The 20,966-nt window shown below is 40.9% G+C and overlaps 1 protein-coding gene across 1 annotated transcript in view; it reads left to right on the forward strand.

Annotated features, from left to right (window-relative positions):
- Positions 1–20,966, forward strand: part of CARKD (carbohydrate kinase domain containing) — a 48,153-nt gene that overhangs the window by 20,191 nt on the left and 6,996 nt on the right. Inside the window, exons 5-8 of the mRNA XM_009876330.1 lie at positions 1,133–1,241; positions 15,224–15,274; positions 15,355–15,459; positions 15,813–15,933. Of these exons, the coding sequence (XP_009874632.1) occupies positions 1,133–1,241; positions 15,224–15,274; positions 15,355–15,459; positions 15,813–15,933 (386 nt within the window). The remainder of the gene's footprint in view (positions 1–1,132; positions 1,242–15,223; positions 15,275–15,354; positions 15,460–15,812; positions 15,934–20,966) is intronic.

The raw sequence follows: 20,966 nt of genomic DNA on the forward strand, positions 1-20,966 counted from the left end.
GGCTGCCGCGCTCAGTGCAGCTGCGAGAGCTTTGGGCTCCTGCCTGGCACTTGCAGAAATCGTCATGGAATTTGCTGATTCTGCCAGACGCTAGCTGGAACGCTCGTTTCCCAAGTGGCACGTCCCATCGGTGCAGCTGTTGGTTATGAAAAATGCACGAGGGCTTTCGCCTGTAATAATAGAGCTTTGTTGAAGTACTCAAAATACTCCCAAGTAGTACTATCAAATCTCAGCTCCTTGCTTAACCTATAGGAAGCTTTATTCCCTCGTACTTCAGTTAAAACGTTTGTTTATGTCACCACTTATGTCAGAGGTGGGGAGGAAGGCTCAATTTTCCCTCGGCACCGTCAGTAAGGATTAACTGACGCTGTTGGGCAGTGCTTTCAAAATATTCTGACCTATTTACACAACAAAACTGATCAGAACAAAATAAACAGTTCTGGTCCGTGGCTGAATGCTGTGTTGTGGCAGCTATATTTGGCAGTGGATTTTCTCATAGTTTTTTCCAACGTAGCCAAAATCTGAATGCTACAGAAATCGTTAAGTGTTGCAGGCAGATAATACTCATACTGAATAGCTTGATTCTCCTGTTGCCTCTTGGGGAAGGAGGACAGTTAGGCTGTAATTCAGTTGGAACAAACGCTTATGAAGCAACTGACAAAAAAGCATATGAGTAGATTTATCATTTTGCCATGCGGGCTGATAAATAATTGCATGGTTTCCAGCAAACCCCAGTATATACCTGTGAGGTGGTGGATCTCTCTCCAAGGGGTAATCTTTGCAAAAAATCATTAAGTAGGGAATTGTGACAGACGGTAAGATTGTTCATTTCTTGCCTGAGTTTTATTTTTTTACTGTGTAACAACCATAGTAGATACTTGCAATTACCTCCTCATTTTTATGTGGTATCCCCAAAGGAATGAGTCGAGAGAAATGTTTCATTTTAGCTGTTTGGATGACCATTCCATATTTCCTGGGTCACAGATTTTTGGTAGCTTGGAGCATAAAATTACCTGACGTTCAAGACAGGACAAATACCTCTATCTTGTATCTGCAGCACAGATTGTCAGAATACTAAAATGAAACATTTTTAAACTTGTCTTTTTTTTTTTTTTTTTCCAATTTCCTTTAGTGATAGTCCCAATGCTGTCCATGAGGTGGAAAAGTGGTTACCACGACTGCACTCAGTTGTCATAGGACCTGGCTTAGGTAGAGATGAAGTTCTACTTGAGAATGCTAAGGTAATGTGTACACTGGTATTTTGTCCTACATCTTTATGTTGAATTTTATTAACCAATTTCCTGTCTTCTACATGATTACATAAATGTTTTTGTGATAGAGTTACTGGATAACAAATTAAAGGTGTTAGTCACAGTCATCACTGAACTGTAAGCATCACTCTGAATTCTAGGCAGTTGTGTAGTTTTTTCGATTTGCTTTTGTTTTGATTGTGAAAGTTGATAATTAAGAAATAAGTGTTGGTATCTCTAGATAAAGGGCTCTGTGTTTTTTCAGGCGTAAAGCACCTGTACTGCATTCCTGATTTTTGGAACTGTATTTGACAAACTTGTATCAGGAGAAGTATCAAAGAACAGGGACTGTGTCCACTTGCAATAAGAAATAATGCTCTTAGTTACAAAATGTTGCAGATTTCTACTTAGGATAAAGAAGTAATCCTGTTTTCTGTCAAGCCTTAGTGGAGAGCTAAAGACAGGAACTTATATTATTTAGAGTACAGAACTATGTGTACTTACACTGCCTTCTAGATGATGTCTTGTATTACTGTCAACACATCTTTGTAAGTTCATAGTATATCTTTCAGCCCAATGCCAATCTAATTTTGTATAATTAATTTTTTTTCCTGAGAAGTATTACTGAATTAATCAGTGATGCTAACAGGTGGAATTCATAAATTTACAGAAATGTTGACAGTTACACAGTGAAACTGCAAAACAAGAGACAAGAGACTAGAGACTACACCATCCAAGTGGATTAGAATACTTTGAGACCTAGAAAGAGTGAGTTTGCTATGCTTTTGTTAGAGAAGGTTGCTATTGGAGCCCTTTGCTTCTTTAACTCTCCTTCTGCTTCCAGGAAATGTTTGGCTTATGATACAGAGGAGGAAGACTAATAAAGAGCATGGATTCAGAAAGAAGGGAAAAAAGAAGTTTATTACAGTTTATCAAGAAATTTAAATTATGTCTGAATCAAAAATCTTAGCACAGGTTTTATTCTTTTAGGAAAACATTTTTCAGAATTCTTTTTACAAAAAAGGATTTGGGGCAATGATTCAATATTTTTTCTTTTTTTCTTGTTTAATTTTTTGTAAGTTTTCTTTTTAAAGGAAAACAACTTTTAAAAAAAGAAAATAGGAATTAATTTAGAATATCTGAGATATCTAACATAAGCTTCTTTTATATCAGAATTCCATCTGGATTTTATAAACATCTGTCAATGTACTTTTCTGCCTTACAGAAGTATGTGGAAGATTCCTTAATGATTGGGGTTTGGGTGGTTGGTTTTTTTCTTTTTTTTTTTTTTCCGTGATTGCTAAAAATAATTTTGCTTTCTTAGTGAATTACAAGCATACTTCTGCTTCAGCCTGGCTGTCCTGTGTGAGCCTAAAGAAACAAACTCAGCCAATGAAGACAAGGCATTTAGAAGTAACTTCATGCTAAGATCTCAGGCTGCCACTTTCCTATGAGCTGTGGATCTGACCTTATTAATTTCAGGTCGCATTAAAGCTGAAGTTCTTTGTCTTCACCGTAATTATGCAAGTGTTCATTAGTTACCCAGTGTTGTTGGTTTAACTTGTAATTGGGGACAAGTGAACCCTGGTTTCTTGTTTGAGGAAGACTGGTGTTCCTCCCTGCTGAGGAAAGGCTGAGTCTCTCTCTTGCTTTGACAGTGAATTTTAAGCTTCACCTTCAGGGTTAAAAAGCAAGTGATGATAGATAGCATTGTTATTTTAAACTTTTAGAGAAGACTGGCTTGGTATATAATTTTCTGTTTTCCCTTTAAGCTAACCTCAGCATACTGTCATATGAATACAGGGCCGAGATGTAGATCAGTGTCTGCTTTCTGGCTGGGATTTTGTATCAGAGTGGCAGCGGTGATGGGGGAGCGCTTCCCCTCTTCCCGCTCCTGCCCCGTTAAAGTGCTGAGGCGCAGTGGTCTGTCACCTCTCTGATGCTGATCTTGTGTCGGTTCTTGTCAGTGTCATGCCAGCACATGGCCAAGGAATGCGCTTGTCCAAACAGTCATGTGTTTGGGCTACTTCTCTCTCCTCTGCACTCAGAAGTTAAGATGCTAACGCAGTGACCTGCGATTTCTGGTACACAGCCTGTGGACAGTGCTTCATTGTGGAGTAGCCCGACTGCTTGTTGGGTCGGTGGTGCATCTTCTCTCTCCAGAGCAAAGAACGCTTTGCTTCCTCAGCATCTTTACTGTGTCACCTGCCTTCCTCATGCCTAGTGCCTTCAGTGTGTACACTGGCATTTCAGCTCCTTTCAACAGCTTGATGGAAAAGAAGCACCTTGTGATCAACTTCTTTTGATTATTTATTTTATTTTATTTTAGTTTCCCTTGAGAGCATAGTGATATCCTTTGAGTACGTACTTACTGGCTTCCTGTGATTATCTGGTTTTGGCTGTAATTCCATGTACAAGTCCTGTTAGAAAAAGCCACTCTACAAGTTATATCCCTCTCTCATATGCCACTTGTGTGGGTCTGTGCCAAAACCGTCACATGTGGTTCCTTGGTTGCCTGGGTGAGAGCTGAGGCTCTTTCAGAGCTTTTTAGCCGTGGGTTTGCATGGCCAGGAATTGCGGCTTCAGAAAAAAAAAAAATCTAAAGAAGGCATTTGTTGTGTCCCAATAGCTGTGCAGCTGGATCCCATACAGATGTGGCAGTCCTAATCTTGGCCTGGTTAGACCGTCCAGCTCTGGAGCAAATAAACAGTCTGAGCTTTTTCTTTCCAAGAGAAAAGAACAAAGCCACGTTTCTCCTCCACTTCTTAGCTCTGGAATGCGCAGATTGAAGCATCTCTACTCACCATTCTACTTCAGGTTTCTGAAATACGATTACCGCATCTGGCATGGAACTTGGCTGCTGCAGCCAACTTCATCATAGGCAACATCAAGCCATCTGTTTTTTCCCTTCAGTGTCCACAATTGTTTCTGGCCAGAGATGACGGTACCGTTCCTCGCCAAGTTCACCACAGTTGGTGTGCTGCTGCTGGCGGTTTAGACTGTGTTGAGAAAGAGTTTAGCTGCCATGTGGAAGCAAGGCCAAGGTCCCTACAACTGTCCTCTATCAATGCTTAGGAGTAGCGTGTTTTCAAAGGTATTATATTCTTACCATATCTACCCACCCCAGCATTCTTCATTGTTTCCAGGGATGTTTGCACTTCTGGTCTTACTCTGATCTGATTTTTTTTTTTTGTTGCCTGAGGCTTGGAAGGAGGGGAATTCCTGCCTGTATTATCAAGAGCTGTTCCTCGGGTTTGTAAGAGAATCAAGTTCCTTTCCCGCAGGAAGAAGTTCTTTACTCTGAGGGCGGTGAAACACTGGAAGAGGTTTCTCAGAGCAGTAGTGGAAGCACCATCCCTGCATGCATTCAAGGTCGGGCTTGACAGGGCTCTGAGCAACCTGATCTAGTTAAAGATGTCCCTGCTCACTGCAGGAGGTTGGACTAGATGACCTTTAAAAGTCCCTTCCAGCCCAACACATTCCATGATGCTGTGATGAATGCAGCTCCTGAGATGACTTTGGGAAGAATATTACATTCCTTGCATAGCCCTCTGGGAGAGGAGACGGTTCTGCCTAATGCTCCAGGGCGTTCTGCTGCTGCCCAGTAGTTAAGCAGCTACAGGCTTAGCGATGTCCTTTATCAGGTTCCAGCTTCTTGCCATCTCCTTTCCTCTGTTCCTTCTGGCAGGAGTATGATGTTCCGGTCAAGTTTTCTGCTTCTGAGTTTGAATCTTTAACGGGTATGTTACTGACTTTGTGGTCAAAGGGACTGATACAAGATTGTTGGTAGCACAGTAGTTACTGTCAGGATTGGGTAGAGAAACACATATCCCTACGTAGAACCCTGTCCTAAACTCTAGCTATACTTAACGTTGGAATTGTCTTTGTGTGTCGCTGGGTTGCTTGCCTCTCTCCCTGCAGTGGTAGCAGCAAACCCGAAACTCTGCCCCTCCAGTCCTGCTGTGGTTTGTTTTGCAGCAGCAAAGTTACATTGCTGTTCTCAGCAGAGCATGCTTGCTTCCCTCCTGTAAGAGAGGTAATGATTAATAGCGAGAGTGGCTCTGTGTAACTCAGATTACATGCTAAAATTGACTCGCTTCTCAAACCACATACTTGTTCCTCTTGCTTAATTCTCGGTCTTTGTTTTAGTTCCAAGAAAATGTCCTGAATACCACCAGCCTGGGTTCTTCTTTTGGCTGAGGCCCTCCCTAACTGCCGTTTCTGCCCGTTGCTGTTTTCTTTTCCCCCACCCCCCTCACCCTGCAATGCTACAATTAGCCAGTCATTTGCTCTTGAAGATCTCTGCTATCTGTTGAGATCTAAATTTCAGAAATTTCATTTCTCGTCGCTAGTGACATAATCTTAAAGTTGTGTTGAAATGTCTTGGCTGTAGTTAATGTCTGGCAAAGGATAGGCGAGATTTGGGCCATTGTCATCGATCACTTCTATTGAGTGTGCCCAGAGAGAACCCATTTGACATTTTTGCTTTCAGATGAATTCTGAGTTCCACCTCAACTGAGGTATCAGCCTTTCTGTGTTTGTTTTTGATCAGTTGGATTAATTTCCTCCTTTGAAGCCTCATGCCTTGAGGATTTAGACAACAATTCACAGCCTTTATAAACTGTGAGAACAGGACCAGGTGCTCCAGTGCACCATCTGCACTAGTTTTTACAAGAGGAAGAGGACTACCAAATACAGAGCCACCTTTTGTTGCCGTCGCAGTCTGTTAAAGCTACTTCTGCTGCTGTCCAGAACTGTTTTCGTCTTGATACCTGGAACCCCTGGGTTCCATTTGTACAAATCGGAAGATACCTGAGAAGTGTCCCAGGCTAGTTCTGCTGTTGATTGGTTAGCTGTGTTGTCTGTGGGACCTACCACTGTGTGCAAGTAGAAACAACAGAATGTGATACTGTTTGGAGTCGCTGCTCATGTGAACTCAGGTTAGCAGAAGAATTATTTACCAGAAAGTTAATTCTTTGGTGTGTCACATATGTTTGCTTCCTGTTTATACCCTCTGGAGGTTCTTGTTGTGGGGGTTCCGCAGTTCGTAGGGAAGGGAACTGAAGTAGCAGTGAGGACATGGTGCTTTCTGTTCTCAGCCCTCGGCTGGAGGAGATGAGGTAGGTGGGATTTTGTGCCTCGGACACTGCAGAGGCAAAAGCCACAGGACATGTATGCGCACCTCCTGTGAGGATGTGCATGTAAATTGTATTTCTCTCAGTCCTCAGCCGATCCCCAATATTAACGCATGTACCACAAGTAGTATCCAGTGCAGAACTACTCGCTGACTAGCCAAGCCTCGTTGCTTTCAACCAGCCCATTGAGAACTTGTGGACGTCTTCCCCTAAGATGAGGCAGTCATTGGGGTAGGATGCAGTTGTTTCTCTGTGGTGGTGGTAGTACTGCTGTGGGTAAGTCCTGGGAACTCCAGCTCAAGGCAGAGAGATCCTCTTGGTTGTGCTAAGAACTGTTACTGCTTGTGCTGAGAATTATTAGTATTCTGTGGCTCCATCCCAAATGTCTTGATTAGGAAAGCAGTGTTTGAAAATACACTAACAGGACCTTAAATACAGGTTTATGCAGCTTGCAAGCAGAAGTAATTTTCTAATATGTGTAATGGATCTTGATGAAAGTCATTCACAGTGAAGTGGGATGTTTATTTGCTTTCTGTGTGTAAGCTTATATTGTTGTTTAACTTGATTTTGATACTTAAAAGCATTTGTTAGCAAAATGCTGGAATTGGATACTTTTTGAGTTCTTTCAGAGCATCACTCAGCTGAAAACCCTAAAAACAAATTGACAGTGATAAATTCCACAGTTCATTTTAAGTTTATGTTTATTTATTTTGACAAAATGCAGGAGCTGACCATGAATAACTTAAGCCAAAATTAACATTAATATAACCATAAATTGGAAACCTTGTAGAATTTCCTTTGTGAGTGCAAATGTTCGGTGGATGAGACAGCATGCAAATACTTAATGCCTTTATCTTTTTAACTTAGATTTTTATTTTTTTTTACTTTGGATTGGAGTGAACAAGATTATCACTTGAACTGAATTTGGATGTGTTAAGGGAATGGAGCGTGTAAATGCAGCTTCTCAAGTGGTATCTGGTTGATCGTGAATTTGAGGAGGATGGCTAAAAGGGAGTGCTTGGGTTTTTTGCATAACTAGGACAGTATTAAAGAGGCTTTTGCTTTGCTTTCTTGTGTTCCTTATGTTCAAGCGTTGCTTTCCATTTATGCCCCTTTTAAGAATTTAGCACATGATTGAAGCAGATCTTAATAAACTGTTAGCTGCAGTTTTCCTCCAAGTTTGACAGCAGGTGATCTACTTGTAATTCAAAGAGGGAATCTACAAGTGAATCATTCTCGTATTTTCTTTTTTTTGATGTTGAACAGATTAGCTGCCATCTACAGCATCTTCAGCTTTGTTAGTTGTAACAACAGCTTTTAACATTTTCCAAAGCACTTAATGAGTTTGATGTAGTGGGGCACTCCTTAGAGTCCTTATTGCCCTCTGCCTGGCTTAGATGAAGTATTTTCCTGTGCACCTGAAAATCTGTTTCAGAAAATAGGGCTTGGCCTGTAGTACTACAGTTAGAAGAGAGGGTTAAATTGAATGAAGCATAAACTATGAGATAAAGAAGCTATTCATTTCAAAGAAAGGATATTCGTCTCTGTTACCTGACTCTTCAATCAAGCAGTAGGAGTGGTGGTCATTTCTTATGTGAGGTTTGAGAGCTTAGTGGAGTGAGTAATGAGCTAGTGATAGTTATGCATACAGGAATACATTAAGTAAAACCTGGGCAATTAGGCTAGTTAAATGTGATTTATAGAAATCTGGTTCACAAAGAGAGATTTTGATTGATGTTGCTGAGATTTGAAAGGAGGATGAGTTCTTGGATCAATTTGTGGGAAACAATGAAAGCAAGTTTCAGAGTTAACTTTGTGTTTCCACCACCAAGTAAATAAACAAAAAACAAACACAAAACCAGTTACTGAAAGTATGACTCTAATGTGAAGAATCTCGAACAGCAGATTTTTAACTAATTTTTTTTTTTTCAAAACCTCCCGTATCCAATAGAATATATTTAGGGCAGGTTCTCTTCCCTGCCAGCACTGACTGTAGCCTTGAGCACAGCGTGTGCTTGGAATATTTGCCTACCTCTAGCTGTGCGAGATTACAAACTCCTGCTTGCCCGGCCCATGTACCAAGCATCTCCGCCACAGAGTTGCATCCTGATCTCTACTGCAGCTGAGTCCCTGCTAACTCTGCGTTTATCCAGACTTGAAGCAAGGAATGCAGAAACACTTCCTATGGCTTTCAGTGCCTGGCTGTAGGAATTGATTTGCAGTGTGTCGGGGGCAACTTAACTTGTTAGTCCTGGGCACCTTGGAGAGAGAAGTGTGCAGAGACGCTTCCAGCTGCAGCATTTACAGGGAAGTTTTGGTTGTTTCTTCCCTTTTATATCTTTGTTCCAGACAAAACCGTGGATTCGGGATTGTTGGATGAGGACAGCATCCATGTGGGAAGTACAAGCAATTGTAGGTGGCGTTTCAATGGCAGTTGCTGATCCTGGCTTTCAGGAGAGGGTTCTTTGTAAAAGGGGCTGCTGCTCCTTTTTGACTATTGAAGGTCATATGAGATGTAACCAGTGCCAGGTTATGCACGTCTGCATGTCTTTACCAAATCTGAGTATGTATTTACAAACTTGGCATTTGCAGGTTGCAGTAGAGTGCATTTTAGGTGGGCTGAAGGCAAGGCTGTACTGCTTCCTGAAATGTTTGAATGCCATCGTGGCCAGTCCTATCCATAAGTATGGCGTACTGAAGCTTGAACTTCTTTCTGGGTACCTGTGTAAGGAATTTTGCCAAGAATAGTCCAAGACACGGCTCTTGAAGGGACCTAGGGAATGCAGTGTTTGTTGCTGGTGTCAGTAAAGGAAACTGCCTGCAGTATCTTCCCTTCAAAAGGTTAAAAAGATGACAGTGTGATGCATCCTTAGTGAAAATTAATTACTGTTGTGGGATAGATGTTGCTTTTTATATGTTGCTGTTGTGGTTTTCTGTTTATTTCATTAAAATGCAATCTTTTATTAAAATCACCGGCTCCAATTTCCTGATTCTTCCCTTTGCAAACGCTGAATGCCAAAATTACTGGGTAGCTAAACCAGTTCATCAGGAAGAACAAAACCAGCGATACAACTAATAATATATTAAAAGTCATTGCAGGCAGTCTGCTGCCAAGCCACATCTAATTAAAAAAAGCTGAAAAGTATATCTGAGTCAGGTGTGGACACTACTGTACATAATTGTCTTTTCCAGGGAGCTGTGGAGAACCAGGTTGTATGTATGGCTCTTGGGTGCAGATAGTGAACAGGATCTGTTGTTGTTGCTCTTGCTGGTGGACTTGGATGGAGAGGCCCTGGCTGACTGCAGAGTTCTGCGGGAGCCTGTGGGCGCTCACTGTGAGCGCGCCACTCGCTTCTCAGCTCCTGGTGCCTCAGGGTGGCTGCTCTGTGAAGGCTTCCATGGCTGATTAGATACCGTTCAATTGTACCTAGGAGGCCCGTAGCGCTTTATTCCTCCCTCACGTGTTCCCCCATTTCCCTCCCAGCTCTTTTTTGCAGCCAGCATCTTGCACTGGCTCGTCTTGGCCTGTTCTCTTTTTCCATAATAATTGTTGAAGTGTGAAAGAATCCTGGATGTCCATGGTATTGCAGTGTAGGTGAATCTTGTGTTCGATAGCACGGCTGCAGGCTATCAAATAAATAAATTGTGTCATGCTTTTTCTGCATTACTGTGCCTTCTTTCAGCGTGTCCATTTGTTTGTTCTAAGCTTCAAACTCCTGTGGTCCTTTCCAGTTTGAGTGATCCTGGCTTCATATGCCTGTTGTTCTGGTTTCACTGTGTTGGAGAGGTGGTTTGGTTTGTTTCAAAAAACATTGGAATTTGGCTTTGCAAATCTGTTTTAAGTTTCCCATGTGAAAGTTTGGACAGCAAACACAAATTTCTACTAAGATGAATGTGATGCATATCAAGAAATAACTTCCATTATAATAAAAAAAATAATTAAAACACATAAATTCTTTGCCCTTACTTTGTAAATGTTTCTAACTACAGTAAAGGGTCACTTTTGCCCAGACAGAGCACTAGTTTCTACTGTGACACAGCTTTCAGTTCTTGCTGATTAGATTGCTTGCGTACAAGTCCACGATACTCAGTTGAAGAAAAAAGATTTTTCAGGAAATCATGTATTTCAAGAGCAGAGTGGGAGTGGATTCAGGTTAATTTTACCCCCTCTGGCTCTCCTTCCCTCAGCCACTTCCGCCAAAGCTGGCAGTCACTGAAATATTATTTTGGGCATTGCTAAATGTCAGGTATTTGGTGCTGCTCATAAATCATGGCTGTGTGGGAGGATGTTCCATACAGAACCTTTATGGGATGTGTGAATCCCAGGTCATTTCCTCTTTGGCTTAATTAGGGTAGAAACTTAAAGTTTGCTCTTCAATTACTAGGAGAGGAAACTTTTGTTACAGATTTGTTTTAGCCTGAGCCCTGCAGTCTTGCGGTGCAGTTCATCGTTACCAATTTTAATCACAGGGGGCTGGAACACATTTCCCTTTCCGCATCCAAATATCTGCTGTAGAATCACTTTTAAGAAAGTCACCAAGTATTTAAGCCAACTGATGCAAAGCAGAATATCTCTTAACAAGAAACTGTCCAAGCCCCCATTATTAGGTCTCTCCATGAGAGCCAGGAGACTGAAATTCGAGTCTGGCTATGGATATCACAGAGGACAGATCTGATTTGCCATCTGTGATATCTTAGCTGACCGGTGTGGCTGTAAGTCATGAGGTCGGACAACAGCAGCGTGTCACTATCTCCTCTTCCTCACTGTCCTCTCTGCTTCATGAATAATGGGTACAAGCTAAAACACAGGAAGTTCCACCTCAACATGAGGAGAAACTTTACAGTGAGGGTGACAGAGCACTGGCACAGGCTGCCCAGAGAGGCTGTGGAGTCTCCTTCTCTGAAGACTTTCAAAACCCGCCTGGATGCGTCACTGTGTGGCTGCCCTAGGGGATCCTGCTCTGGCAGGGGGGTTGAGCTAGATGGTCTCTAGAGGTCCCTTCCAGCCCCTGACATTCTGTGATAGTGCTGAGATTGCCAAGTCCTGGATGTCCTTGAATGCTTAGGAATCAAGTGGAGGAAGTGTTCTTGCCTTGATCTGTGCCAAAAAAACTGTTATGGAATATGTTCTGCGCAGAGGAAGATAGTCTGCTAGATGTATCTTAGAGCTAGAATCTCCAAAATCTTAATACTCAAAATGCCATTTGAAGGGAAGGGGGTGATTTCTCAGATTTATCATTGGTACCTATATACATTGCTGTTCACTTGTGTGATTGGTGTTTGGATTTCAGGTTTTGTCTTAGTAGCATTTCATAGTATTTTTAATTGGCAGTGTTCTCTTCCAAAACCTTTCTCATGTAATTGTTACATGGGATAAAACTGAGCAGATGGTCATACATAGTGTCCTATCAGGAACTGTTAAATAGATTTTGGTGTGAAAGTAAAGTTAGTCTGAGCTGTATTAAGTGTGCAGGTAACAGTGAAGATTCTTCTGTATGCTACAAATACTAACCAGGAAAATCCATACTAAATATGGAGATACGAATTCAGTCAAAGATAGGTTTTTACTTCCAGGAACAAAATACAGAGAGACTGTGCCGTTATTGCTGTAAACACTCTTATGCAAAAATTACTATTTTTTTTATGCATATACAGTATCTGCAGCAATCAAGTGTTTAAAAGTGAACTTCATCTCACCTGATTCTTGGTGTCTAAAAGTAAAGCAATAAAGCATTTCTGCTTTCTCTGCGATAGCTGAGAGAAGACAGGTATGTCTGTTGGTGATCCGTCCCACCCGAAACACGGCGTCTAAGCTGAAAGGGATGAATTTTTCTCCGGTGGGGACCTGCTTGGCCTTTACACGGCAGCAGGCAAGATGGGAACTGTCCACAGTCGATAGGCAACAGAGGTTCTCCGGTGAAATGTTTGTCCTTTAAATGGGTGGTTGCCTTAATAGGAGTTTTCTTGTATCTATTAATGCTTTATTGCAGTTGCTAGATTACCCCCTCCCGCCCCAGAACTTCCTCTCTGAGGTTCCTTGTCTGTCTCCCAAGCAGTTTCTGTCTTGAGTTTAGGGAAAGAAAAGGAAAGGAAAATAACTGGTGTAGTTTCTTCTTTTTTGTTTATTTGTTTCTTTTTTTTTAAAATCAAAAATGAGCTTTCTAACTAAAACAAAGGACTGTGTATCCCCTGATTATTTGTTTTATAAGGAGAGAAGGAAAAAGCAAAGATCACTCAGTATGTTAGATTAGAAACTGATACCTCAGGAGATTCAGTACACAATAAAAGTTACTTGACTATTAGGTTTTATTTAGCGAGATGAAATTTCTCTTCAGAGCAGAGGTCAGAAGTCTCAGGATTGTGGAATGTGTGCTGGAGAGGTAGGAACTCAAAGCATTATTAGGAAGAAATGCCTTATTTCTCTGGAGTGTACCAGTGACCCAGCCTTTCAGAAGCTCTATACCTGTACATATACTTCTATGCTTTGTAACTTCTCCCTTCTTTTTCTTTCAGTGTACTTACATTCTTTTGTTGGACAATAGATCTTCAAGATTCTTAATTTAGCCTGGTTTTAGATGTATGTGAACGAAAAAAGAAATTCTAACCAGTAGTCAAGATGACAGTTGTGAGGAAACACGAAAAGGGGCCAGACAATAACAGCAACAGCCAAATCTTGACTGTTTTGGGAGCAGAACTTCAGCAAAATTAGTTCCTGGATTGCTCATAACAAATTTAAGAGTAGTTTGGAAGTATAAGGATTTCTGAAATCAGATTTCGTTATAGAATCTGCTGGGGACATCTTTCCTGGTTTTAAAAAATGAAGCGTCACGAAACATTGGCATACTAAAGTTGACATACTAGAATAAACTGGTGATTCATCTTAGTGGGAAGTAGAGCAGTAATCATTTTAAGCGTACTCATTTTAAGCGTACTGAAGGAGTTTGGTGAAGCTGGTAATGTACAGAAATATTCTAATTAAAAGCAGCTAGAAAATGAGGTTGCGGTAAACGATATTTGTATCTCCAGAAATTTGGGGAGAGGATCTGAGTTCGTTCTTACATAATACCTTGCTAACCTCTGGGGCTCAGTGCCATATGATACCTAATCAGAAGAGCTTAGTATGGTTCAAAAGTAATTGGACTGTTGGATGTATAACATTCATTCATACAGGAAAAAAAACCAAACATAAACCTGGTCGTTAGATTCCCCAGGACCTGATTTTATTGTAACCAACTCAAATTAAACATAATTGTTAATGAACGTAACACAGCAGGGGCAAAGCAGACCAGCTGAAGGAAAGCTGAGCTGTGTGCATTGGTGCAGGTTAATGTTAATGAATAAAAATTTTTCTTAAAATCTTTGAAAGTAAGTCTTTTTGGTTTTTGGTATGCCACAGCTAATTCTTAGGTACGTTTTAAAATTCCATCCTTGTGCAGCTGTTAAATACACTTGCTTCTAAATTGTAATGATTTAGTAGTAGCTCAACAGTACGAGTTGCGTAAAACTTGTGATCGGTTCAAAATTATTTAAGGAGCTGAACGTAAGAGAAGACTTGGGGTGTTCACTTGGGGTCCCAAGGAGGGTGGGCACCTGGCAGGCTGTGACACGGAGCCCAAGTCAAGACCCGTGCAAGTGTGTGGAAGGATTTTATTCTGTAGTAGCTCCTAATGTCAGTGCAGCTGGGTGTTGAGACAAGTTGTCAGGCTCGGAGCAGTGGGTGGTGTTTCAGTCTTGGGCTTCCAGCATGCAAACAGTGCCCAGACAGACAGAAGCAGTGTTGGGGTGAAACACGCTGCTAAATTCTGGTAGCCTGTTTTTGAAAAAGAAGATATTAGAAAAATTGGAATCGGATGCAATGAATATGTGAGGATATGTATATTCTGTAATTAATAATTTACAAGAAGCATGGTGGTCGGTGTTTATTTTGACCACAATAAAAAACAGAGGGGCATTCAGTGCCCTGAACATTAATTAAAAACGGCTTCCTTATTCCTTACGTAATGTCTTACTAACCTGTGGAGCTCAGTGCCATATGATAGCTAATCTGAAGAGCTTAATAATGTTAAAAAATAATTAAACTTTTGGATGGATACCATCTTCTGTTATCTTACATGGGAAAAAGATAAACTCTTCAGCTTCACAGATGAGTTGGTAATGACCAACATTGAAAAATTTCACTGTCAGCCATTGCTCATTAAAACAGGTTGAGTATCAGTCTTTGCTTCTGCTTGGTGAGGAGAGAGAACGAGGGCAGACTTGTCGTTACAGCTAGTCATTACTGCTTACTGAAAAAACACTTTTGCAAATGGTCTGTGTCTGAATCACCACCTCAGTTTTGCTGCGGAAGTTATAAAAAGTCTGATGTACTGCTTGTCTCGGGATGTTTGTACTTAAATAGTGCGATGGGGCTGTCATCAGAAAAGCAACTAAAATTAGTCTCACCCTTACTGGTAGATTTTTATCATGGCAATTTTATTTTTTTTTATTGGAGGTATGTGTTTACCATGTGTGCCTTCTGTTGTCATTGCTTAAGTCCTACAGCGGGGAGAGTATTGCTTTGTTTGCATACAAATACCAGGGCATCGTTTATGGAAACCCTGTTGATATTGCTTATACCTGAACTAGGGAGAGAACAATGTAGCTGTCAAATTGCCAGTTGTTATGAGTGTGTTACATTAGTTGGCAGAATATGACAGATCTTTTTTTTTTGTTTTGTTTGTTTCAATCTTTCTTTGTAAAAACAACTTATATGATCAGATCTATTTTATGAATTTGTTTTGGATCTTAGGAGGTTTAAATCAGCAAACATCTTAAAGTTATCTGTGGTTTCTTTTGCAGGGTATTATAGAAAAATCAAAAGTGAAAGGAATTCCTATAATTATTGATGCTGTAAGTATTTTCTTGATTCAGTCAGTGATTTGACATTTAAGAATCACTTCAGTAAATGTTGTTCTTACTGTTTTTTGCAGGATGGACTGTGGCTTATTTCCCAGCAACCTTCTCTTATACAAGGCTACCAGCGAGCTATTCTTACTCCAAACTATATGGAGTTTAGTAGACTGTATGAAGCCATGGTGAGCTGTTTTCCTTTTTGATACTGAAGTACGTGCAAATTTAGTCTTTTAGTCTTAAAAAACCCCCAATTTAATACAGGCTTAAACATTCTGGACTGTTTCTTATATGCGAGAGAAGCATTCTCTGGGGTTTTATTCTATGGGATAATTGCCACAAGAATGCATGTTCTTAAACAGAAGACCATTATGCATTTTTTGGTACTTCAGTGGGTATAGAAAAAAAAACCAAACACCTGGAATGAGTGATGATGATACTGCTTTTTTTTTTATTCCCCCCCCATATACACACATGTGTTAGAATATGTCGTTCTAGTAGTAAAATCTGTACTGTGTGTGGAATTCTTGTGTTGTAGCTTAGAGACCCCGTAGACAGTAGCGATCATCATGGATGTGTATTAAGACTCAGCCAAGCCATGGGGAATTTGACAATTATTCAAAAGGGAGAAAGAGATCTTATTTCAGATGGAGAGAAAGGTAAGTGAAGCCGCCTGCTTTTAGTGATGCAGGTTTTTGTTTTGTTTTGTTTGCTTTCATTCGCAGTCCAGTGGTTGGACTCTGCAGTAGTTGTTGACTGTATTCCCCTGAAGACTGAAGGGGAGGGATGGCTGTCTTTGCGGATCACCTTTGTGTAATTTGCTGTTTAGAAGAGTGCAACTTCTTTGCTGGAACAAGTTGATGATTTTATTTCTCATTTAAACAGCTGTAACAGGTTCTATATTAGGCAAGTATAAAGAAATGAATTGCTTTATGTTTGTGAACTGTTTTAAAATCCTTAGCTGAGGTGGTCTATAGAAGTCATTGCTAAATTAACGCAGAAGAATATTGTTGTTTCACCATATCTTAGTGTGTGTGAAAAATGAAGACGTCTTGAGGTTCATGAGCTGCTCAGTTCCTTGATCCTGTCTACCAAGGGGCTGCAGATTATTAGCATGTGCATATATGACTTGTACATTAGCCCAAAACAAATTAACTCTAGATTGCCATTACAACTTATTTTTTTTTAGACACTTACTAACATGGTTAAAGTATACTTAATAAAGTTAATGCTTTTTTATACTGATCATTTACTGTGACCAGTATAAAATTAATTCATGAGTTACTTTGTTGCATTTTGACTACATGGTCTTGTTTCACATTCATAACAAGCTGCAACTCTGCTTCTAATTACTTGCAGTGCTAATCTCTGATGAATGTTTATGCTGCTTCAGAACCATTCTGCATTTACGGTCAGTTTTTCATTATTGGGAGCCAGGGGAGTCTTTTGTAACAGAAAAAAGGATTTAATATGACAACTGGTTTGTGCAGAGCCGCATTCTGTGTACCCCTGTCGGTACAGATACTCTAGCAGACTGGGAAGCAAGCTGGAATCTGGAAGCAATTTAGTTACACCTGCGTGGTGAAGGGCTGTGGTCAGTCGTAGCATCCCCGGGCTGCCCAGCATGAAGTCTCCTGTCAGATTTGCACCCACAGCAGACTTGGTTTGTGACCTTGGAGTGTCAGGACAGGTTTTAGGGAGGATGAACTGTGCCAGTGGATAAAACATCCTGGCTCTGGTTTATGCCAGCAAGAGAGCTTTAGAGCACTGTAGTGTATCTTCTTTCTTTGCTTTTGTATCAGTGATGTTCTTTTCGTGCAGGATTGTTTTTTAAATGAATGCCTGGAAAACTAGATGTAAGCGCTTTAGATTGAGCACATTACCTAGTACATCTCTGTTCTTCCTTTGAGCTGTTACTCTTGAGATGAGTGTAGCCTCACCATTGCTGAAGTGAGAGCACACTCCATCTCCGTTATCTCTTCTCATGCAGGATTCAATAAAACAGGAAAAAAACTGAAAGTCTTTACGATCTCAATTTTGAGTGTTCAGGTGTGGCATGTTCGGTGCGTGTCTCGTGTGCTCTGGGGGCTTTTTGTGGGTTTGTTTTTTTGCCCCACCGTGTTTTTTGTTTTGTTCTGATTTATTTTTCTTTTGTCCTAGTTAAGTATCTCTTTGATTTGAAATAAAAACAGTTTTGTGCCTTTATAGCAGTTGTTTGATGTCCAGCTATAGGCTGCTTTCTTGTTCTTTCACTGCTGCATTCTCTCTCCTGGATTACAGACATTACAGGCAGCACTGCTGAGCTCTAAGAAAGCAGTTTTCGGGTTTAATACAGGTTATAATGTCTGTTACAAATGCTGGTTTTAGCGTTTGTTGTTGCTTGCAAGAAGGTTCCTGAGAATTTTTCAGAAACTATATAGATTTCAGCTTCCTTTTAATAAGAGTGTTCTTCGGGTTTGGGAGTCACTGTCTGTCAATTTTTAAAAAGCTTCTCAAATGCAAAATCACGTTGAGAAATGAGGTTCTGTTGTCTGCTCTGTGCCACCACACAGAACATGTTGTCATGTCACTGACCTTGACTTCTCTCCCAGGTTTTTTGCTCTTAACTTCTTTTTTCATCTGTCTGCTTTTTTTGATCTGATGTCTTTTTTTCAGCTAAGACAACATGCATCATGATGCCAGTGTGAGGGAAATCCAGATCATTGGATCAAGCCAATGTCCTCTGAGCACAATCAAATATTATGAAAAGATCTATGTAGTCCTCTTGCCTTTTTATTTTTTACATCATCATCCATTTGTAGTGCTTAAGCCGTACCTATTGTCAGGCATTTCCTGCTTGAGCTCATGTGCTTAGCACACTGATACTGTAGTTTCCATACATCACTTTGAAACTTTCTCCATTGGGAATATACTGCATGCATGCTTTCTGGAAGGAAGGGGAGGAAAAAAAAGTGTCAATGCTCTCCAGGAAAACCAGAAATTGCAAACTTAACTGTCTAGCTTTAGTGTTCTGTGCTTGGCTGTTGCAGAAGGAAGACTTTTTGAGGATGTCGAATTTTTCAGCAGGGAAGCCTGGCTTGGTGAATACTTCATAGCATAGAGTGACTGTAGCAGTTATTTTCACAGCACTTTTATTCATGAGTCTGCGGGAAATTCAGCAGACAATTTACTTCTGTTAGTTGCAGACAAAAAAGGTTATCGGGTGATTTGATAGCGAGCTGGAAGTGCAGGGGTTGGTGAAGGACTGCTGTCAGCAGATAGCTCTGTAAGCCAAGTAGACAGGCACAATAAATTGTGATGAGAAGCTTCAAGTTAAAAGTAAGGCAGATTTTTATTAACAAGTAAAGAAATCAGCTGTGACAAGAACATACCTAGAACTTGGGTAGATTGCCAAACGATGAGGTTCCTGGATGCCTTCTGAGGTTTGTTTTTACAGGTCAGGTTAGATGATGCAAGTGGTTCCTTACGGCCTTAAAATCAGTAATGGGTCACACACTTGGCCTCTGTGAAATCAGTAGCAGCCCTCCACTACAGAGGAGATTTTCGTAAAATTTGTCTCCCATTTCAGATATGAGCTGCCAGCTGCCCTGTAAACAAAATCACCAAGATTTTAAATTAAGTTTTATATACTCTTTTTCTCTTTCCTTTTGCAATTTCACATTATAGCTTGGTCTACAGTTGTTGATTCCCTGCTCTACAAAGATGAGCTTCACCATGCTCTTGGTAGGTGCTATCAGTGCCATCACTGACCAGGGTAGGAATGAGTACTCAGCCTGTGGGTAAAAGGTAAGTCAGCTTTTATTCACTATGGCACAGCTCTCTAAGGTTTTAATTTTATTATTCTTTGGAGAACTGGTCAATAGTAAAGTGTGGTTATACCAGTTTTAGTTCCTAACAAGTTTAAAATTTGGTTAGGTCCTTGAAGGAGAGGGTTTGGATTTTTGGTTTTAAATGTTACGAGTTTTTCTGTATTTTCCCCAGCACCTGTGTTTGTCTTCTACTGCCTTTTGACAAGCAGGCCTTATGGGTGACCGGCCCTCTGCTGCCTGCAACTACTTTTACTTGGAGCCAGTAGTCAAATGTAGTTTCTCACCGCTTGCCCAGCTGCAGCTGTGGGCAAGAGAAGCACAGAAGCACATGAGAGCGATTGCTGAGTGCTGAATATGGGGTAAAAAAAGCCAACTCTTGCCATAAATCCCCAGGCAGTACTTCTGATTTCTGCCATTCGTTCCCTACGCAGCCAGAAAGGAAGCTCTTCAGTGCTCGTCAGTCCCTGACTCGCTCTGCTAAGAGCTCTTACAGTGTCCGGCTGCCCAGCAAATTTTGCCCAGATTTTTCACTGAGCAGCAGCACCTTTGTCTGCAGCCCTGCTTCTGCGGCGTGAGTGATACCGGGAGGTCACAGTTCCCGTCCGTGGGGTCCACCCTTTCCTCTGCATGCACAGCCCAGCCTGCTGCCTGGCACAGCTCACCTGTCATCACAGCCCCCCCGGCTCCTGTAGCCACCTGAGAAAAGTACTGAGAAAAGTAATGCAAAATTTGGATATTTGAAGTGCCCGGTGTCTCACGCTCAAGGACTTATCTAAGTTTTAAAAGTGTGATTAGGGAATATAAAAGTATAAGCACCCTTTATATAAAAGCCAACTTACATTTTCCACATCAACTGAGTGATTCCTCCGGCTGAAGTCATTAATCTCGGTTTCTCTGTCTGTGTCCACTCTCAGACACATTCCTGGGAGTCCACAATGTACAGCTGTGTGCTTTTGTGAACTAACTTGCAAAAGGAAAAAGATAAATTTCTCACTAGTGCGAGTATCTGCCAGATCAGAGATGGATATTGGTAAAAGATTTTACTCAAGATCTGGAAACAGCCTAAACCTGAATATCGCATTTGATGGAGCAGCATGGTCTTTGATAGCTACATTATTTTGAGTAGAAAATGCAAATGTTCAGGCTTTTTATTAAATGAGAGTGTGTGTGGTTCCGTGGGGTAGCTGGCATTAGCTGGTCCAATCCGGCTGGATCATACGAGAAATCAGAATGGTCGTGCCTTTCATACACGGATTCCTGAGCACATTAGGATAAGTGTAGCAGTCCTGCTCTGTAAGAGGAAAACAAGTGCAAAGAACTTGTTCAGGATGTCTGAGATGCAAGAATTAAGTTTTAATCTCCACGCTGTCTTGTGGTCTGCAGTCTCAGTAAATGTGATGTTTCACAGAGGCTCTTCAGCCTCCTTTGTTATCATCAGGATTACATGTTTAGCCTTAATGAGCCATCCCATATTTCACATTCTGAGTTCTAAAAACAAGCATAAAAATGGAATCCTTGGGTTGGTTGGGGTTTTTTTGTGTGTTTGATTTTTTTTTTCCTACTACTATGTGAGCATTGTGAATCAAGAACACACAAACATACATTACTTTTTATACAACATGGGCCTTGGTTTTCTAACTGTAACATGTCTAGAAATTAGTTGTAAGTAGGGCTGCCTGCGTACAGCCTTATCAAAATTTGTGCTTCCCAGTTAACTTGTAGTGCTTGATCTCAGCAAAACTATTAAATCCTTTTTTTTTTTTTTTTTTTCCCCTTCAAAGAGAGGACAGTTATGTTCTGTTACATAACAGACTGGGGTTTTTTTTAATTAAGCACAATACGCGTAAATGGGTCATTCTTCTGGGCTTTGATCTGCCAGCACA

This window comes from Apaloderma vittatum, unplaced genomic scaffold, assembly GCF_000703405.1.
Source record: "Apaloderma vittatum isolate BGI_N311 unplaced genomic scaffold, ASM70340v1 scaffold8719, whole genome shotgun sequence".
Classification (NCBI taxonomy): Eukaryota; Metazoa; Chordata; class Aves; order Trogoniformes; family Trogonidae; genus Apaloderma; species Apaloderma vittatum.